The sequence below is a fragment of the Balaenoptera ricei genome, chromosome X (assembly GCF_028023285.1).
Source record: "Balaenoptera ricei isolate mBalRic1 chromosome X, mBalRic1.hap2, whole genome shotgun sequence".
NCBI classification, from domain to species: Eukaryota; Metazoa; Chordata; class Mammalia; order Artiodactyla; family Balaenopteridae; genus Balaenoptera; species Balaenoptera ricei.
This window is the reverse complement of record NC_082660.1, coordinates 10,957,338-10,978,592: the sequence shown is the minus strand read 5'-3', so window position 1 is coordinate 10,978,592 and position 21,255 is coordinate 10,957,338. Positions and strand designations below refer to the sequence as shown.

Below are 21,255 nucleotides of genomic sequence, written 5' to 3'. Positions count from 1 at the left end.
GAAGAACTATATTTGCAGCTGTTTTAAGCAGTTCCAATGTTACGGTAGGATCTTAACGACTTTAACTGTTAGAGGACAAACTTTCGTTCTGCTTCAGAGACTACGATAATGAAATACCTGCTCCTACCAAGCTAGGCTACAGATTCCAACGTGATGGATTTTCCAGGATCCGCTAATATTTCTGCTTTCACAGTGGTATTCGCCAAAGCCGCTGTTGCCCAGGTGGTCCTGCAATTTGTTTAACTGTGATATTCAAAGATTATGGCTAGCATTATGTTGAACCATATAAATTGCCAATAATGGGCCATTTGTGACCTACAGAACGGTGATTTTTGATTCGATGTATACATACCTAATTTTTCTTCCCTGTTCTCTCTCCCCTTCGAATTTCTTCACCTCAATCAACTACTATCAAAAGCTAAATGATTTTACTTATTGACTATTTATAGAGAGGCATCTACATTTACTGTTTTACATTCATTTCCTATTTCTCATCACTAAATTAAATTCTTTTTTAAAATGCACCTTTAAATAGACTGACAGACATAGAAAACAAACTTATGATACCTAAAGGGGAAAGGGAGGGATAAGTTTGGGATTAACAGACACACACTACTATATATAAAATAGATAAACAACAAGGACCTACTGTATAGCACAGGGAACTATATTCAATATCTTGTAATGGGGCTTCCCTGGTGGCACAGTGGTTAAGACTCCACCTGCCAATGCAGGGGACGTGGGTTCGAGCCCTGGTCCGGGAAGATCCCACATGCCGTGGAGCAACTAAGCCCGTACGCCACAAATACTGAGCCTGTGCTCTAGAGCGCGTGAGCCACAACTACTGAGCCCACGTGCCACAACTACTGAAGCCCGCGTGCCTAAAGCCCGTGCTCCACAACAAGAGAAGCCACGGCAATGAGAAGCCCGCGCACCGCAACGAAGAGTAGCCCCCGCTCACTGCAACCAGAGAAAGCCCGCGAGCAGCAACAAAGACCCAACGCAGCCAAAAATAAAATAAATAAATTTATACAAAAAAAATATCTTGTAGGGCTTCCCTGGTGGCGCAGTGGTTGAGCATCTGCCTGCCAATGCAGGGGACATGGGTTCGAGCGTTGGTCTGGGAAGATCCCACGTGCCGTGGAGCAACTAAGCCCATGCACCACAACTACTGAGCCTGCGCGTCTGGAGCCTGTGCTCCGCAACAAGAGAGGCCGCGATAGTGAGAGGCCCGCGCACCGCGATGAAGAGCGGCTCCCGCTTGCCGCAACTAGAGAAAGCCCTCGCACAGAAACTAAGACCCAACACAGCCAAAAATAAATTAATTAATTAAAAAAAAAAAGTCTACTCCAAAAAAAAAGAGAAAATCTTGTAATAACCTATAATGGAAAAGAATCTGAAAAAGAATATATATATGTGTGTGTGTGTGTATGTATAACTGAATCACTTTGCTATACACCTGAAACAAACACAACGTTGTAAATCAACTATACTTCAATTAAAAAAAACACAAACAACATGGATAAGAACAAACTCTCCTTTGACCATCATCCCCAGTTCTAGAGCTCTCCCCAGAGCTAAGCACTGTTATCAGGGTGGAAAGCATCCTTCAGAATTTATCCACACTATTCATTTCGGTTCACACAAATGCACTCAGACTCTCTGTACTATTTGACAGCTGCTTTTTTTATTCATGAATGTCTGGAGATACTGTCATGTTTGTATATATAAATAGTTCTACCTTAAAAAATGTACCTCTAGGGTGCTTCCTCATACTCCCCAGTGGATCAATGACCACTGGGGGAAAATGTTAGTGTAGAACTTGAGAGGTAGAAAAAAAAGGTCTTTTAGCCCAGCATCTTTGTTTTGTAGATGAGGCAACTGGGCAACGTTAAATGACTTGCCCAATGTAACTCAGCTACCCAGGGGCAGAGCTAGATTTGAGGGTAAAGCAGATGAATAAGTCTTTTTCCAGTCCTATTTCCATGACATGTTTCTTCCTGCTTTAGGGTTAAGGGTTACTTTTCTCTAACTGCCTCAAATTCCTCGAGATCTGGAGTCTAAAGATGCATGCCCCCTTTCTGGGGATCTAATAGTGATAATAAACAGTATTCAACTACACACTACTATATATAAAATAGATAAACAATAAGGAACCTGCTGTACAGCACAGAGAACTATATTCAATTATCTTGTAATAACCTATAATAGAAAAGAATCTGAAAAAGAATATATATATGAATCACTTTGCTGTATACCTGAAACTAATACAACATTGTATATCAACTATACTTCAATGAAAAAAAAAGAATATCCAAACTGATGCGAAAAAGTAATTTAAGGGAATTCCCTGGAGGTCCAGTGGTTAGGACTCCACGCTTTCACTCTCGAAGGTCCAGGTTCAATCCCTGGTTGGGGAACTAAGATCCTGCAAGCCGCTTGGTGCAGCCAAAAAAATTAAAAAGTTATTTAAAAAGATTAAAAAGCCCGACCTTTAAAATCAAATATATTGTCCTTTTATAAAACATCTAGGCATGTGCTAGTCTAAGACTAAGCAAAAAGGGTCTAATACCACTGAATCAATTCACTCAATTCTACAACCTGGATAGAGTTCAGAGGGAAATGAAATAAGGGAGTAGGCACCAATGTCAGTGTCCAAGAAGAATATCACAAAAAGACATTGGATTGAGAGTTTGTTAGAATATTTTTCTTGGCAATATTTTAATCTCTTCTGCTCAGTTCCTTCTCCAACATTTGGCTGATTCGCTCTGTACCAAAATGGTAGAAAAATAAATAAGAAGAGGTCCACAATATTTTGTGTAACCAAAAGGAAAAAGAAAAATGCTTTGAAAATATATATACTCCTAATTAATACATTGCTCTTACTTTGAAATCAATCTAAGGTTGTGAAGACAAGAGGTACATTTCTCTTTTCAATGAAATGTCCTAGTTATTTATCAATGTGACAGCCTGTAGTTACAGGTTCGAAACCAATGACTAATACAAATAATCCATCATTATTCATCTTCGTGAACTTCAGATGGCCTGTTTCAGCTAATCTGCCAGAAGTTGCATAAGCTCTGACTGTAATGTGCGTATATACCCCTTCCTCTGAAGGCTCCACTGTGCAATTCTGTCTTCGGGTCTCTGATTCTTTTCCCAGGACCCAGCATGAAAAATTAACAGGAAATACCCATTCCCTGGAAATTTCCTTTATGCAGTCAGTAACCTAACACTGAAGACCTTTAATAAATAATGAGGAGAGGGTTTCAATCCACACCAGCCAAACCTAAACATCTGCCTTTGTTTTCTGCTTTGAAGTTTTGATTTTTCCTATTGAAAAAAAATAAGTCAAACCATCACAACCTTTGTGGTGCCAACAATTTCACTCCTTCAGTATGTAAAGAGCTGGGGCAAGGATAAAGCAAACTATGCATATGCATGACTATGAATGGATAGATTTGGCTGTATCTAGGTGTTGCTATTTCAAATCTGACACAGCTGATGACGGTTTCTCTTGAAAATTTCTTGATTAGCGTAACATCTTTTTGAGAATATACAAATGTGGGAGGAAGCTGCCACAGTAGGAGGACCTGGCACATTTGGGGATCTCAGACATAAAAACAGGGAATTCCAGAGTTTTCAGATTCACAGGCCAGTCTTCTGTAAACGAGGTTGACAATTTCTCTTTCGGAGAGATCTGAGATTTCTCTAAATATCCACTTTGTCAACAACTCTACCTACCTGAAAATCCTCGCTTTGCTTAGAGAAGACCACTATGATGTGAGAACACCTTTCCCAGGAGGAACATGACTTTGACATTCATTTACCTGTGCCAAGTTCACCACATGATCTCCTATCACCTGTCAGGAGAAACTCTCCTCTCATCTGAGCTTTAGACGTGGTCTTGGGCGGAGAGGCTTAATCATGAATGAGGAACGTACTGCACCATGAGATGCAGGCATCAGGAAGGGGCTAGGATAGCAGAGAAGCTGACCCAGGAGAGTTTGCTGGGGAGGAGTCCAGGAGAGGTGCCCACCCCAGAGGAGCAGCCGTGGGTCCCGGACACACTTATCCTGCCTTCAGGCACACAGCCCTGGAGCCCGGTTTCCTGGGTATGACTCCCAAGTCCCCACACCTTCTCGTCCTATGTCCTCAAGCCCATATCTAACTTCTCTTTGCCTCAGTCTCCCCATTTATAAAGCTGGGATAAGAAGAGGGTATTTGTGAGGCTGAAATGAGTGAACACATGTCAATTACTAAGATTAGTGCCTGACATATATTTGGCCTATTATTTTTAGATTTCATCACCAGAATGTTGAAAATCTTCTACTGAGTTAAAAAAATTTTTTCCAGGCCATACCTCCAAACTTCCGTTTATGTTATTACTGAAAGAAAAAATATTCAATGACCTGGTTGTAGCAACACCTATGCTCCCGAATATGCTCTGTATAAACTGAATTAATAATGACTAAAGCATATTCCTAATGACTAAAGAAGCCGCTTTCCAATGGGAACGATCATTGAATTTTGGTAAAGAAGCCATTGCCACTATTATTCCTATTACTAGTGCATGGTTATCGAACATTTAATAATTCTGGGCTGGAGCTAAGCCCTATATGTGGATGTTTATTGATTATGTATGGATTATTTCACGTAATTGTCAAAACAATATTAAGGGCCAGATACTATTATGTATATTTTGCAGATGTGGAAACTGAGACACTGAAAGGTTAAATAGTTTCTTCTCAGTCCACAGGCAGCTAGGGAGCCAGGAATCAAGCCAAGGTAATTTGATTCCAGAAGCCATGCTCCTGGTAACTAAATGACTTAGTGTCCTTTCCTAAATTGACTGGTACTACCCAAGTCGGGTAGCACTAAAGTTTTGATTTCCTTAGAATGACACACAGCTGCTGTCACATTAAGACCAAATTATCGAACAGTGTATTATTAATACTAACATATGTTAGAACGGTAAAAAAAAAAAAAAAAAAAAAAACACATACATCGACATTTAGGTTGCTTTCTCCTTTGGGTACAGATGGTGCATAAGGATAACTGACTAACTCCTCTTCTGTACTGTCACGTAGGGTCTAAACTTTCCCCAAAACAATGAACTCATAATAAAAGTTGCTATGTTATTATATAATACAATTTACATGGATACAAATGTATTTCACAACGTAGCATCTTATAATGTTGGATGCTAATTGGATGCAATTCTCTCATTTTTGTATGACTTTTCTTTGCACATAAGGGTGGATTTTTTGGCCATCCTTTAAGCAATGTGTGTTAAGACTTTAAGATCAATTTTTAAAAGAGACATGGCTGTCTATTTTACAGAGAATCAATCGAAGCAGAATGGAAAGGACTGGGCAAGGAATACAGTGAATGACCCAAAGATAACTTTCTCTTGTAAATAAATATTCTGGCGAAAGACTAAAGAAATGATTCTGCTGCAGAATGGATAGTAACAAAATGAATGATTTTCAGATATCAAACAGAACATTGTGATGCATTTGAGGTTTCCAAGAATCAGGAAAAATTTGTTTTACCCACCCCCCTCTACTAAGCTTAGAGTTAGATGGTCAAAGAAAAACGTTAAGTTTTCCTGACATAAGAAATGTTTGGGGCTGACCAAAATATACAAACAGCTCATGCAGCTCTATGTCAAAAAACCAAACAACCCAATCAAAAAATAGGCAGAAGACCTAAACAGTCGTTTCCCCAAAGACATACAGACGGCCAAAAAGCACATGAAAAGATGGTCGACGTCACTAATTATCAGAGAAATGCAAATCAAAACTACAACGAGGTATCACCTCACACCAGTCACGATGGCCATCATCAAAAAGCCTACAAACAATAAATGCTGCAGAGGGTGTGGAGAAAAGGAAACTCTCTTACACTGTTGGTGGGAATGTAAATTGATACAGCCACTATGGAGAACAGTATGGAGGTTCCTTAAAAAACTAAAAATAGGGCTTCCCTGGTGGTGCAGTGGTTGAGAATCCGCCTGCCAATGCAGGGGACACGGGTTTGAGCCCTGGTCTGTGAAGATCCCACATGCCATGGAGCTACTGGGCCCGTGAGCCACAAACTACTGAGCCTGCGCGTCTGGAGCCTGTGCTCCGCAACAAGAGAGGCCGCGATAGTGAGAGGCGCGCGCACCGCGATGAAGAGTGGCCCCCGCTCGCCGCACCTAGAGAAAGCCCTCGCACAGAAACGAAGACCCAACACAGCCAAAAATAAATAAATTAATTAATTAATTAAAAAAAACAAAAAAACAAAACTAAAAATAGAACTACCATACGACCTAGCAATCCCACTACTGGGCATATACCCTAAGAAAACCATAATTCGAAAAGATACATGCACCCCAATGATCATTGCAGCACTATTTACAATAGCCAAGACATGGAAGCCACCTAAATGTCCACTGACAGATGAATGGAAAAAGAAGATGTGGTACATATATACAATGGAATATTACTCAGCCATAAAAAAGAACGAAATAATGCCTTTGCAGCGACACTGATGGACCTAGAGATTATCATACTAAGTGAAGTCAGACAGAGAAAGACAAATATCATATGATATCATTTATATGTGGAATCTAAAAAAATGATACAAATGAACTTATGTACAAAACCAAAACAGACTTACAGACTTCAAAAACAAACTTGAAAGGTGGGGGAGGGATAAATTAGGAGCTTGGGATTAACAGATACACACTACTATATATAAAATAGATAATCAACAAGGACCTACTGTATAGCACAGGGAACTCTACTCAATGTTCTGTGATAACCTATGTGAGAAAAGAATCTGAAAAAGAATGAATATATGTGTATGTATAACTAAATCACTTTGCTGTACACCTGAAACTAACACAACATTGTAAACTGCCCATACTCCAATAAAATTTTTTTAAAAAAGAAATGTTTGGGTTGATGTAGGATTTATAATTTCTAAACACTGGGCTACAACACTGAAAACGCGGGTTGCAAACGGCTACCCCCTTGCATGCTTAAAGACAGTGCCTTCATTTCGATGTTGATAACACACTGTGGTTTCAAGAGGGAGCAAATGATCGAGAAGGAAGAGGACACCAGATTTACTCTGGCCAGTTCTTCCTAATCCCTTTGATTCTTTGGCTTGCGGGCAGGGGTGGGTACATGGAGGTGAGTTGCCCACTTACTGACACAAGTGTTTTCCCAAGGCACCTTTTTTTTCTCTGCACGGCATTTTTTTTTTTTTTTTTGCATTCACTTTTATAGGATTTCAGAGTCAAGAGGAGCTAGACCTTAATGAATATGATTGAAACTGTGCTAATAACAGTCACAGCCTGAGCTAACTTTATTGAGCATCTACTATGTGCCCAGCTCTCTCCACCTATATTAGTTACCTCATTCAAATCTCGCAACGAACCTATGAGAGAGCTACCGGGAGGAAGGTGGGCTCCCCCAAAGCAGAACCCGAGAGGAGGATTTGGGTGCAGGTGGTTTACTCAGGAGATGGTTCCAGGAGGCAGAAGTGGGGGAAAGGGCACAGTGAGACGGGAAGGGAGAAAAGTCGAAAAGGTACCTCAATGGGCAGGTAATCACTGTGGGTGACTGCGGCTCAGTCCTGCAGGGGACGTCTGGGAACCAGCACAGAACCCACCTCAGAACTGTTCCGCTGCACAGGGGAAGCTGGGGGATTTACGCACAGACCCCTGGCTTTCACTGCTTGAGGACTGTCCCCAGGGGTGTGAACTCAGGGGTGTCCACGGCACCAGGGCTCGGGGCATGCACAGAACTGTCCACCCGCCTCACTGAAATTAGGGGTCTCCAAGGGACTGTGGCCTGGCCCCTTATGAGCACCCACCACAGGACCACCAGGAGCCCCATTTTGGATAGGAGGAAACTGAGTTTAGAGGGGTGGAGCAACTTGCGAAAGGTCACAGCCAGCATGGGGCACAGCTCAGGTTCAAGTTCAGGCCTTCCTCGCCCCTGAGCCTGGGCTGTTGACCATTACATCACACAGCCTGAGACAACTGAGGCCGGAACAGACGTGTGCAAATTTGGTGGCGTGAAGGAGCCCTTGACCACTGATCCTATGTGGAAAGCTGACTTATTCCATCTCTTCTCTGAGGGCCTCTCAAAATTATGGCATCTTTCCCCCCATCCCTCCCGTGCACAGCCCTGCACAGGCAGCCAGTCTCTCTCTCTCTCTTTGGATAAAGTTTCAGAAGGACACCATGGGCACATCTACACAGAGGGAGAGAAACCACAGAATCAACACTGAGTAGCCACTGAATCCCAACTGCAGCCCAAGGCGGGAGTCCCTCCCGGAGGCCCCGGTCCCCACTCCACGGGGTGCCCTGCTCCACTCTGAGATACCCAGTGGGAAAATCTGTAAGAGAGAATGCAACCCCACCCACTGGCCTTCGTCGGCTTTGGGAAGGCAATTTTATTTTACATTCGTCAAGATATTTATGGGCACAATGTCTGCTTTTCAACACTTTTTTTTCCCTTCCAGGTTAAATGCTGCCCGGTTCTTTTGGCAGTTCTTCATAGAATGTGATTTCCCGACTCGTTTTCTTTGCTTATATTCTTCTGTACCTCATCTCGTCCAGTGCCACTGGGGTATGGTGAACCTTTTATGCGTGTGCTGCTCAGGGTCCACATGGTGTGGACCGTTCACTTCTGCCATCACTGAGCGGCCGCTCTGTTGTGTCATTGGGAGCATCGGCCAGATGCGGGCACGGGATGGGATACAGGTCAAGGGACCGCTTGCGACCGTATTTACTGGAACATGTGGGAACGCTGCTAAGGGGCCTGTGAGAGAGCAGGGTCAGGGCAGCCAACAAATCCAGGCACGTGATGAGCCAGTGCTAAAAGGCACATGATCAGAGGAGAAACCTGGGTGACTAAACACAGCGGGACACGGTTGGCCAGGGGAGGGACGGTGCTGTAATCGTTGCTGGTTTGTCTTGGTAGACATTCCGGGCTCTCACCATGATCTCTAGTTTTCTTCTCTTTCGGGACGCACAGCAGGATTATATATATATTTTTGGCCCTGATTCCAAGCTGAATTAAGTAAGAGCTGGTGGGTGACTGTCCAAGCTTCTTTCCATGCTGTGACAAACCCTACAGCCTCAGATTGATACCGTGGTACCATAAGACGGTGGGGCCTCTGTCAGCCTGGGTTCCTAAGTGACAGCATGGAGGAGAAACGGCCTGACAACTCTCTCTGGATATAGCACGAGTGACAAAGAAACTGTGATTGCTGTTGTAACTGTTGACAGCAGTGACATTTTCTTGTCATACATTCACTGTATCAGTTTCAGAGTTTACCACCTGAGCATTGATGAATTCAGCAGCAAGAACCACGGGACTCGGCTAGCCAACAAAAAAAGTGAATACAGGCTTGAGGATGATGATAAAGTGACGTCAGCTCCATACTTTGTTTCGGTTGTGCATTCCGGAAAAAGTCATGATTCACATGGTTAAAGACCTTCTGTGGTTCTGGGCCACTGACAACTCGGGATTGCTCGTCACTGCGCCATAACCTGGCCTATCCCAAGAGATGCATTTGCTCAGTGTCACTTGTCCTCAAATCTTATTTTCGGTATTTGAAAATACGTTGTGACCAGAAGGACCTCCAGAACGCTTGCTGTACTTTAAGCACAGTGCCTATGGCTTCCGTGAAAATTGGAGATGTGGTCTGATTAGCCGAGAAGACAAGCCTGAGGCAGAGGTAAGTTTCCAAACACTGTGTGCACGCATCTCGCAGCTCCCCAACACACACACACACACACACACACACACACACACACACACACAGAGGGAGGAACAGGAGGGCGACATGGAGAGAATGCTTTATGGGGAATAGCGAACACACCATGACCGAGTGTACTTACCAGAACACTGAAGTCCACTGCCTTTATATCCCTGCTTGCACTTACACTTGAAGGATCCTTGGGTATTGAGGCAATTGGCATGGAGGCTGCACGTGTGGGTGTCCGCAGCACATTCATTTATATCTAAAAAATGTGAACGGTCCCATGAATAATCCTGTGGTGATAGCACTTGCTGAAAGATTACCCCTTGAACTTGAGTAACTCCAGGGTCAACCACTCGACGTTGCCAGTGAACGCTGTGTGGCCTGGGAGCCGAGAGGTGTTGAAGACTCCCGGGCCTTGGCCCAGAGCCCCGGCTTTGCCTGACGCCCAGTAGGTAGGGAGTGTGTCTGCAGCTTGCCTTCCCCACCGCAACCTCACCTCCGGCTTATCAGCACTACTGAAATCTCTAAGATGTCCAGATGTGATTTCTGAACTTTTTCACCAGCCTAACTTAGAACTAAATAACAGTATCAGAAAATAAATTCTATACATGGAAGGGCTTGGAACTCCTAAACAACAAAGAACAAGATGGGTAGGAACCGCTGACATCATCTGAAAAATCTGAACATTTTGTTCAAAGGCTGCCAGGAGCAGGGGTGAGGCTGGTCTGAGCTTGTCTGCTGGGTTTAGACTAGGAAAGTTTGCCGAATGCCACCCAAGTGAGAGCTTCCTTGGCCCTCTTCTCCCTCCGACTTTCTTTCTACACTTATCATATGCACACAGAATAGGCTATTGTTTTTAACTTAGGCACACGGGGGCTCAGGTGCTAACCTTAATCACTTTTCAAATCACAAAGGTTTGTTTCCCCCGGACAGCTCTCCACGTGGATTCCCACCCTGTCCAACGGCACCTCCCTTTAGGTATCAGGAAACAGGCTCCGAGTCTGTGACACTGCAGAGCTGGAGGGGTCTGGAGCGGCGCAAAGGATCCTAGCCCACAGGAAACGGGGGTTTTATGAGCCGGTCTAGGATGGCCTTTGAGCTTGAGGTAAGACCTATGGAGGCGTCATAAGACAGTTCAAGACCCAGGAACCCAGTGTTGCCCCAACACGATTACACAGGACACATCCTGGGCAGCTCTGAGTGTAGAATGGAAAGAAATCCTACTTTTTCCCCCAATGTTAGCATTCCATGTTATGCACACGTTTGTTACGTGCATATTATGTAAACAGGAATCTACAGGGAGCCCGGATGTCCCTTCACTGCAGGACAGGCCCCATCTGCGTCTATCAAGGGCAATGGGAAGGCGTCCAAGGGCTCCCCAAATGCCTTGCTCACTGAGACTTGGAATTCCTTCCCTAAGGGACAGGATCTTTTATTTCACCCAGATCAGGCGGATAGCTGAGTGATACCCAAAGCTTATCAGAGTGATCTTGGTGACCCTGGAAAGGGGCCGTGGAGCTTGAACGATGGAAAGGCTGAAGGAGGAGAGAGGAAACAGCATGTGCCTTCAACTCCTTTATAGGTTTTTCTAAAGCCACTCCTGAAGGAAACTTATGAACAGACCACTGAGATCAAGATGAAGCAGGCCTTGTCATTCTTCCTTTTATCAAATATAAATATGCTTCACTGTTCCCATTTTTAGCTATACCTGGAGACAGAACCAAAAATATAAACAAAACAAAACAAACCAATTTTTTTTTTTTAAAACCCACAAAACTCATCTCAAGCTATTTACCTCCATAATAGAGCTGCAGAGACTAAAGTTCCTTACTTTAAATCTTGATGGACCTGAATTCATATAATTCATGTCATCAGAATTCCCTAAATGCCAAAAACTTAAAAAAATATAACTTTTTCTGTGTTGTTAAGCTGGTCAGTACAGTAGATGGTTCTTCAACTAATAGACTGAACTGATGTCAAAATATCTGTAGAGAAGGCCTACCTGTTTGATGGGGAGAGGAAAAAAATAATAGGTGCCACCAATTCTTACCTACACAGTCATATCGGCCACTGAGATATTTTAGTTCAAAACCAACATGACATTTGCAATAGTAGCTTCCAAATGTGTTCACACATCTTCGATCGTGGGGGCAGACGGCTTTATCCGAGGCACATTCATCAGTATCTAGGATGGAGAAGCAGGAGATGTCAGAGATAGCAAGAAAGCACCCTCCCTCCAAAATACTCTCATGCACTCACCCACGGCGCACAGCACTCACGGGCACACGCAGCTTCTTCATTGGAAAACTCTGATTATTCGGGTACCAACATCATACCCTCCGGGAAGTGTTGTAGATCCCTGAGGCACACTCACTGCCTTTCTATCACCTTGTACATCTTGTTTGAGAGGCATTATCTCACTGTAATGGCATTACTTATATTCACATCTTCTCTCTCTTTAGGCCCCGCCTTTTCTGGGGCAGGGAGCGTATGGCTGGCACTTACTACACAGACATTACAATTTTCTGAAGGAATTATTATTTTTCCAGCTATGGATATTGTATGGCAAACCCAATACACAAACATTTAAATTTTGCATTTTACAAAAGAATCATTTCATTAGCAAGCTCCTCCAAATCCTGCCATATTGTCCCAAGTCACAGAAACGTGGTTTCCTAAGAATGCACCTATACATAAACTGCGGGTCAAGCGGAATGACGTGCTGATGCAGCTTCGGCAGACAAGAGGCTTCCTTCCTTTTCTACCATGGAAAGCCACGTCACAGAGGGGCTGACTACTATGCTGACCAAACCATTACGACTCAGACTTTGCCGTAACTTTCACATGTCAAATCAAATAGATTTGGAACTGTGGTTATTTTGGAACTGTGGTTAAACATGCAGCTTGGTGCTGGCTTATTGTTCCTTTTGCATTCTTAAAATAATTAACAAATAAGTGTTGGATTGACCAGAATTATTTTTCAGGGGTCACTTCTCTGCACGTCATGTTTCCCTTCTAATAAAAATGGTACCCGACATGTCAAAGAGGTGGGCGACAATTTGGATTCACTTTGGTCAAGAATTAGCCTTGCCATATAAATCTGATTTTACTGAAGAGTACTAAATCCTGTGAATCGATCTAAATCTTTGACTACTCTCAAAGGACAGAACCAAATTTTTAATTTACACAGATTTTTTAAAAAGTGTTTATCTGAGTTAGGATCTATTTGGCTGAGCTTTCTAAGTGCGGTTTATCAAGTTATGTACATTTAGGGTAAATAAACACCAACCACCTTGACTAAAAATATTTCTACTGTGGTACAGAAGTCAGAATATTAAATCATACTGCTATTTGCTTATTTAAATCAAAGGAGATTAAGAACTCTTTCAACATTCTGTTTGGTTTGACATCCTGTATTAATGCTATGCTATGTGCTCACTTGGTCTAAGTATTAGGTACCTTTAGTGCAATATAGTTAAATACAGCACTATGAGTATATACAATTTGGTAGTTGAAGTAAAAAGTGGAGGGTAAACAGTCAAAATTAAAATTACTTTCATCTTTTTCCACTATGGCATCGGGCAATCCAAAAATTATAGAGAAGCGTTCTTTCTGGCATCGCAAAGTGTCTGTCTAGAGCATAGGTGGCTATAAACATTGCCTTAGAAATGGACATAAATCTGTCGTTTTAGGAGCTTTCGACGTCTAGTCAACAAGCAGGTTGTGATGAATGGAAAAGGAGGAATTCAGTAAAGGGAGAAGTCAGGGGAGGAGATGATTCCGGTTGCTCTACCTATACAAGCTCTTCCATTTGGGGCCAGGCGCAGTCCCGAGGATGGACACAGACAGTGCGGCCCCTCTTCTGTGTCTTTACAGCCATACTGGCAGTTTGTCATGGCACACGTCCGAGAGTCTGCAAAAGGAGGCACAGATTAGCCTTTCCCCCACGAAATGATAAAAAGTACTTACAGACCGAGAAATGATCTCTAATCTCTGGGACATGAAATGTAACACGTGGAATGGTATTATAGGATAAGCTTCATCGTCTGAGTCCCAAATGGGGAGCCAAATGGAATCTGGGCAGGGGTGGTGTCTTGGTGGCCCCGTGGTCTATTTTGTTGGCCAGTGCATTGCATTTGACTGTCTTTAGGCTGAGCATGCACCACTCAGTTACCAAAGACGGCATCTCTCTCTCTTCCTGTACAAGCTCTAACCACTCCTTTATGTCACCCGGCTGGTCTCTATTATTGGCTGAAATGCAACCTCTGATGTAGATGATTCGTCTGAATAAATAGGGGAAAAGAATGCAAATTCTAGCCATCTCTCCATTCATATCTAGCCTCAGTGAGAGTCACCTGAGTCACAAAACCTTGTCTTTTAGGTGCCTATATTAAAACATGTAGCAGATAAGACTGATCAGCTACCCAAAAGCCATTCCCATCACTGAGGCTGGAAAACCAGTAACTTGTCTTTTTCCCAGCTTCCCTTGCAGCAACAAGGAGTGGCCATATGACTCAGTTACAGCCAAAGAGATACTAAGATAAGTCTGCTGGAGCTTCTGGAAAGGATGCTGCTGCATGATAAAAGGGACAGGCATAAAAGAGGCGTTTGTGCCTTGGCATCACTCCTTTCCCCTTTGTCTTGCCTACCTTTGATGTGTGTGTGTGTGATATCTGGAGCTCGGGCAGCCATATTGTGACTATGAGGCCACAAGCATGAGAATGAGCATGAAATCAATACCCTGAGGATGGCAGAGGCTGAGTCCTTGCTGACCTGTTCTGGAACTGCTTGCCTCCAGCTTTTTAAAGATAATTTAGTTGGATTTTTCTGTCACTCTTTGCTAAATAGAACTTATCTCACAAAAATGCATATCCTTAGCAGGGTTCCAGTACGTATGGATCAAAAATGCCTATAACAGGGGAGCACGGTGAATAGCCTGTCTTTATCCACCTGCATCTATAACATGCCAATCACCCCGCTGGATCAGAGACTGCAAGGGGCCAGGTGAAATAAAACCAGCATCCAGGAGAGAGATTTAGGGCCACCTGGACACTGTGAGCTATAAACAGGGAGGCACAGGCAACCCTCACATACACAGAAATAGACAAAGAGAGTACAGGGACAGATACTAGGCCACGGTAATGTAACAAACACCGACCGATGGTTATATTTCTAGTTTACTCTTTTTCTCTTTAGTTGTCTTCTTTCAAAATTAATCTTCAAAATTTACCTCATTCTAACTTTCCATTTGGAGAATGGCACTCATTAGGCTTTCTTGGAATGTTTCAGAAACATCCATTAGGACAGATCTTTTGAAAATGTTAAGTGATGACTAGAAACTCCTGGATAGTCATTCCCAAGGGGCTGGGGAGTGGGGAGGGTAGGTTCTGGCCAAGTTCTGTTTGGTAGTGCTCACACGGGTGCTGGCTTCATAAGAATTCATTAAGCTACACATTTGTTTCTTGGGGGTTTCTGTTTAATTTATAATAAGGATTTTTTTTTAAAATAAGACTCTTTGAATGCCTGCTTTACCTGTTAAGCACGCTTGCTAATGGAGAATCTAGGTGACCGGTGGTGTGGGGGCACTTTGCCAGGCGGGAGGGGGCAGCAGAAGGATATGCTGGTAGGAGTGCAGTGAGCTGTGTACAAGCCCTGATTTCACAAGCGAGGGAGAGCCCAGGATAGGCTGGGGAGTCCGAGGGACTCTGCAACCACGGGAAGCTGGCAGACGGCGCAGGTTCCAGGTTTGCTGGGGGCTGCAGGGCAGAGGAGAGAGAGATGGGGAGGGAGGAGGGCACCGGGGGAGGCAGGGAGGATGGGTTTGCTTTTCAGCTGCAACATAAAACCTGAAAAGCCTTCCTTCTCAATAAATGAATGGATATAGACACTCACCCTCCCACAGGACGTGGGTTCTCTTTATCAGAGAAGGGCTTTTCTTTTCAGGAATGTGAATCGGGATGGATTTCCAAGAGGAGTCACTAATCTTTGAGCGCGGGGCAAGGGGCGTGAGAAAGATAGTTGGTGGGAAGAATGGACGTCCCAAGATGGAATTGAAATTTATCACCTTCCTAAAACAATATGCTTATTTTCTTCTGTATGCTTATTTTCATGAAGAAACCCAATACGTCCATGCATATAGAGAGATATATAATTTATTTTTCTCCTCAGTTAGTCTTTTTATTTAAAAACTAAGTGGCCAGCAGAGGCGAACCCATAGAGACAGAAAGCAGATTAGTGGTTACCAGGGCCTGGGGGGAAGATGAGAGGAGAGCGACTGCTAATGGGGATGGGGTTTCCTTTTGGGGTGATAAAGATGTTCTGGATAGTGGTGATAGTTTGTACAACACTGTGAATGTACGAAATGCCACTGAACTGTACACCTCAAAATGCTCACAATGATGAATTTCACAATGTATGTGTTTTACCACCATTAAAAATAAAATAAGTGCTCAGGCTTCCCTGGCGTTCCAGTGGTTAAGACTCCGCACTTCCACTGCAGGGGGTGCGGGTTCGATCACTGGTCTCAGAAATCCACAGGCTGCGTGGTGTGGCAAACAAATAAAAATAAAAATAAAAATAAATAACCTAAAGTAAAATAAGCGCTCCAAGATGTTTTAGCCTGGGGTGATGTTAGAGCCTTTGGGGTATTTTCCCCCCAGTTAAGCAAGTCAGCTTTTCCCCAAGCATCGAACGGCAAAAGTCAAGCTTCCGGGTTGACTGAGAGCGGGCTGGCTGCTGAAACTTACTGGAGCATGTGGCATCCGGCATGAGCAAGTGGCCGCTGAGGCAGAAGCACTTGTAGCTACCGTGTGTATTCACACATCTGTGTTGGCACGGCCGGGGTTTTAATCCACACTCATTCACGTCTGCAGGGAGCAGTTAGAAAATGGAGAAAGATGAACTGAATGAGGAAGCCTCCAGACGGGGTTGGGAATGGGGTTGGCTTCCCTGGACCCCACCCGCGCGGGTGAGCACAAGGGGCGGTGACTCGCCTTGTCGCCAACCATCAGGGAAGGGCTGGTGAGGAAGTGGAGCAAACTGGATGGTCACACACCGCCGGAGGGACTGTAAATGGGTACAACGGCTTCCGAAAACTGTTTGGCAGCACCTGCTACAGCTAGATAGAGACATACCCGTGACCCAGCAATTCCACTCCTGCGTGTATGCCCAACAGAAACACGGCTATGTGCTCACCAAAACAACATATGCTAAAATGATCACAGTAGCACTATTCTTAATAGCCCCAAACCGGAAAGAATCCAAATCTCTCCCAAAAAAGGATGGATAAACAACTTGTATACTCATGCGATAGAATACTATACAGCAAGACTGAACAAACTATTCAATACAAGTACAAGCAACCGTGGATGAACAGACATGATATTGAGTGGGAGAAGCTGGACACAAATGAGTACATTCAAACCAGGCACACGTGAAACAAACAAAACAAATCCAGGCGCAACTGTTCTGTGGCGTAAGAGGCCAACGTATGGTTCCTTGCTGAGGGCTGGGGGCAAGTGATGGAGGGGAGCATGAGGGGTCTTCAGGTAGGCTGCTAAGTTTCTATTTCTTGGTCTGAACACCAGTTACGTAGGTGTTCTTGAAAATTTACTGAGTTGTACATTTTTGATAGATGTACAATTTTGTGTGTTTCTTACTTGAATAAAAAGTTAGAAATATATAATTTAGATACTTCTGCCTTTAACGCTGTCCCAGGTGGCCTATGACAGATGCCAACAGCACAACCTCCTCTCAATCATTATTTCGGGCAGCCCCATGAGGGCTAAATGGTCTTGGCTCACACCTTTCCAGAGGGAGCCCTGCCAGGCAGCTATTACTGGTGGTGAGGTCACAGGACAATATTTAATCCCATATAAAGATGCTCAGAGGATGCTGTTAAATAAGAAGGTTGCAAAACTATGTATACAGATCGATGCCAAAATTTCTTAAATAAAAAGCGTAGAAAGACAATGTCTGGGGGAATTCCCTGGCGGTCCAGTGCTTAGGACTCGGTGCTCTCACTGCCAGGGCCTGGGTTCGGTCCCCGGTTGGGGAACTAAGATCCCACAAGCCACGCAGCACAGCCAAAAAAAAAAAAGCCTAAGAGGCTGTGCTCTACATGTTTATAATGGTTACCTCCTGGTGGTAAGATTGAGGGTGATTTTCTTCTCTGTGCTTTTCAGTGAATACTTAATGTTTAACAAAACATTAAGAATGAATTAGCTTTTTATAAAATAAAAAGTGATACAGAAGGAAAATAAAACTTGAAAAGCAATCATGGGTCTCGTCTTTGGGAATGTGGTCGTGTGGGTGCCTCATGTCTTAACTCCCTCAAGCAAGAAACAGAAAGGAGAAAAGAACCAAATTCCATGTAAGACCAAAATCCAGTGCGGCAACAGGTGAAGTCCAACCTGGAAAATAAAGAAGTGGCGCTTTCGCCTCTGAAAAGACCCTTATGTGGGGATTTTCCGACGCCTTAGCTGGACATTTGAACCCACTTCTCCACTGCTGATTCCCTCTACGCTACCATCTCCTGCATGGAGACGCTAACTGCTTCAAAAGCAGAAATTTAAAAATACTGATTGGACATGATGGGAAAGCCAGGGCTATCCCATCACTTGGCCCTAACTCAGAGGGGTCTCTTGGAAGAAGCATTTTGGGGAAAGACATCAGTTGAGGGTTGAGGCCTGCGGCCATCAGTGGATATAGACGGACTTTGACCAGGCTGCCCCGGGGCAGGGAGGCTGTGCAGGGGAGACGGAAGGTCCCAAGTCTGAGCCAACTGGACCACTCCCTCAAAGTGAATATTTTGCTGGGACTTGAAAAGCAGCATGAAAAATACCCTCTCTATTCCAACTCTCTTGAGAAGGTATCTTGGTACAGAATCCAAGACATACGGAAAAACACGGTTTTCTGGTGTGAAAGCCCTGGTAAGGGACACAGCTGAAGTATTACTTATGAGAGCATGACTCTTGACGCGCTTCCCTCAAGCCACTGGACGCGGTTCGAAGAAGCACCTTAGCGGCACTGGCCGCTATGCTGGCGGTGGGACAGAAGAGGCAGAGTCCTCTCTGAGGCTGCAGGGCTGGCAGCACAAAGAAAGGCTATTTCAGGGTCTGCAGCTAACCTGTGGGCTTGGCAGTGAGGGCTGGGGCGACGGAGTGGAGCGGGTGCCTGCCTGTCTCTGGAACCCCATTCTCCCTTCTAGAATCCTGGCAAGGCTCTTTCTTAAGGGCAGCTGAACTGGATTTGCTGCTCTCTGCTCAACTGCATTACAGAACTAGGGACCCTTTCTTAATTAGTGCAGCCTTCTTGGTGCAAGGGTTCCTCAGCCTCGGCACTGTGGACGTTTGGGGACAGATCATTCCTAGTGGTGGGCGTTCCCCTGTGCACTGTAGGAATCTTTAGCAGCATCCCTGGTCCCCACCCACCAGATGCCAGTAGTAACCCCGCCAAATGTCTTCAGACATTGCCCGATGTCCCCTGGGGTAAGGCTTCCAGGTTTATCAAATAAAAATACAGGATGCCTGGTTAAATATGAATTTTGGAAAAATGACTCATACTTTTTCAGTGTACATATGTCCCATATAATATTTGGAACATACTTACACTATAAAATTATTTGTTGTTTATGTGAAATTGCAATTGAAAATAAAATTTAAATTTAAATCTAATGGGGGATCTGTATTTTATCTGGCAACTCTTCCAGGGGGACAAAATTGCCTACTGTTCTCGATATTATAACCTCCTTAATATCTTCAGATAAACAGCATATGGCAAAAGTCATAAATTACCTTTTAAGAGATGCCAATTACAGGGACTTCCCTGGTGGCACAGTGAATAAGACTCCGTGCTCCCAATGCAGGGGGCCTGGGTTCAATCCCTGGTCAGGGAACTAGATCCCACATGCATGCCGCAACTAAGAGTTCCCATGCCACAACTAAGGAGCCGGCTAGCTGCAACTAAGGAGCCCTGGAGCCACAACTAAGGAGCCCGCCTGCTGCAACCAAGACCCGGTGCAACCAAATAAATAAATAAATAAATAAAACATTCAAAAATAAATAAATAAAATAAATCAATTACAATAAAAAATATGCATGTCATTCAACCCAACAATTCCATTTTTAGACATTTATCCTACAAAAATACTCAAGGGTGCAAGGATATGCATAGGATGACGTCTGATTTAGCGCTGTTTGTAGTGGCAAAAAATTGGGGACGACTTAAATGATAGTGGTTAAAGTATTTACATAAATGATAAAAGCATTTTCTCTACAGACTAGGATACAGCCTTAAAAAGTATGAGACAGCTCTGTGTGCACTGACATGCAAAGATGCCCATGAGAAATATTCATGTCTGTACTATAATAAAAAAGGAACTGCAGAGATAGAGGACAAACTCTTAACTATGGGTAGAGGATATGTACTGGGAGCAGACATGCTCACTTTTTAATTAATATCCTGTGCAATGTTGGATTTTTTTAGTAAAAGATATGCATTACTTCAGTAGCTTAAAAACACAATAAACATGATTGGCTCAGAGGGGAAAAAAAGCCTTTTACCTGGTATCTTAACAAAAGCATCAGAACGACTTTGACATATTTCTAGAAGATATTGATTGAAAAATCTTGTTCTGAAACCACTTTCATTTGAAGATTCGAGTTAGAAACTACAGAATTCTGAGCACCTTATTGTGTTCCAAACCCCGATGCACTGCCCGATCTGCTTCTGAAAGCTCTGGGGTAGGTCTGTATTACCACCCTGGTCTGTAGTACTGACCTTGACTGCAGGTTTTCCCGGTGTATCCTGGAATGCATCTACATTTGTTCGGTCCCACACACTCACCAAACTTGCATCCAGGTTCACACGTGGCTGTGGAAAGAAAAGGTGTTTGGACCATAAAACAACAGGAATAGTTAGCCCAGTGAAATGCACAGATGTCAAACTCAGGTGCCTTCTGTATGGCAGAGAAATCCACGGCGACATACAGAGGACGATCTGCTTCCTCTCTAGTCTGTTTTCACCTTTAAGATACTGGAAAGCGTTTTGCTTGTGAACTAGATCACTGGCCCCCATCCCCCCACCCCCTTCCACCCCATGAGTACAGGTTGATCATGACTGCTTAGCAGTACCACACCTCCAGTTGTAATAAGGAAAAACAAATCTGACTCCGTATTAGATCTGTTTCTTTTACTTTAACCTTTGCTTTTGCTTCGAGTTAAGATTGTTGCCTCTAGGGACTTCCCTGGTGGTCCAGTGGTTAAGAATCCACCTTTCAATGCAGGGGACACCGGTTCGATCCCTGGTCGGGGAACTAAGATCCCACATGCCGCAGGGCAACTAAGCGCGTGTGCCACAACTACTGAGCCCGCGCGCTCTGGAGCCCACGCGCCACAACTAGAGAGAAGCCCGCGCCACAACGAAAGATCCTACGTGCCGCACCGAAGATCCCGCATGCCGCACCGAAGACCCGACGCAGCCAAA

At 44.0% G+C, this 21,255-nt stretch overlaps 1 protein-coding gene across 1 annotated transcript in view; it reads right to left on the bottom strand.

Annotated features, from left to right (window-relative positions):
- The window catches only part of EGFL6 (EGF like domain multiple 6), a 35,627-nt gene extending 15,033 nt beyond the window's left edge, over nt 1-20,594 (bottom strand). The window contains 6 exon segments of the mRNA XM_059910870.1: nt 9,908-10,030; nt 11,822-11,956; nt 13,565-13,684; nt 16,518-16,637; nt 20,551-20,563; nt 20,565-20,594. Coding sequence (XP_059766853.1) covers nt 9,908-10,030; nt 11,822-11,956; nt 13,565-13,684; nt 16,518-16,637; nt 20,551-20,563; nt 20,565-20,594 — 541 coding nt within the window.
- Nucleotides 20,595-21,255: the final 661 nt, after the last annotated feature.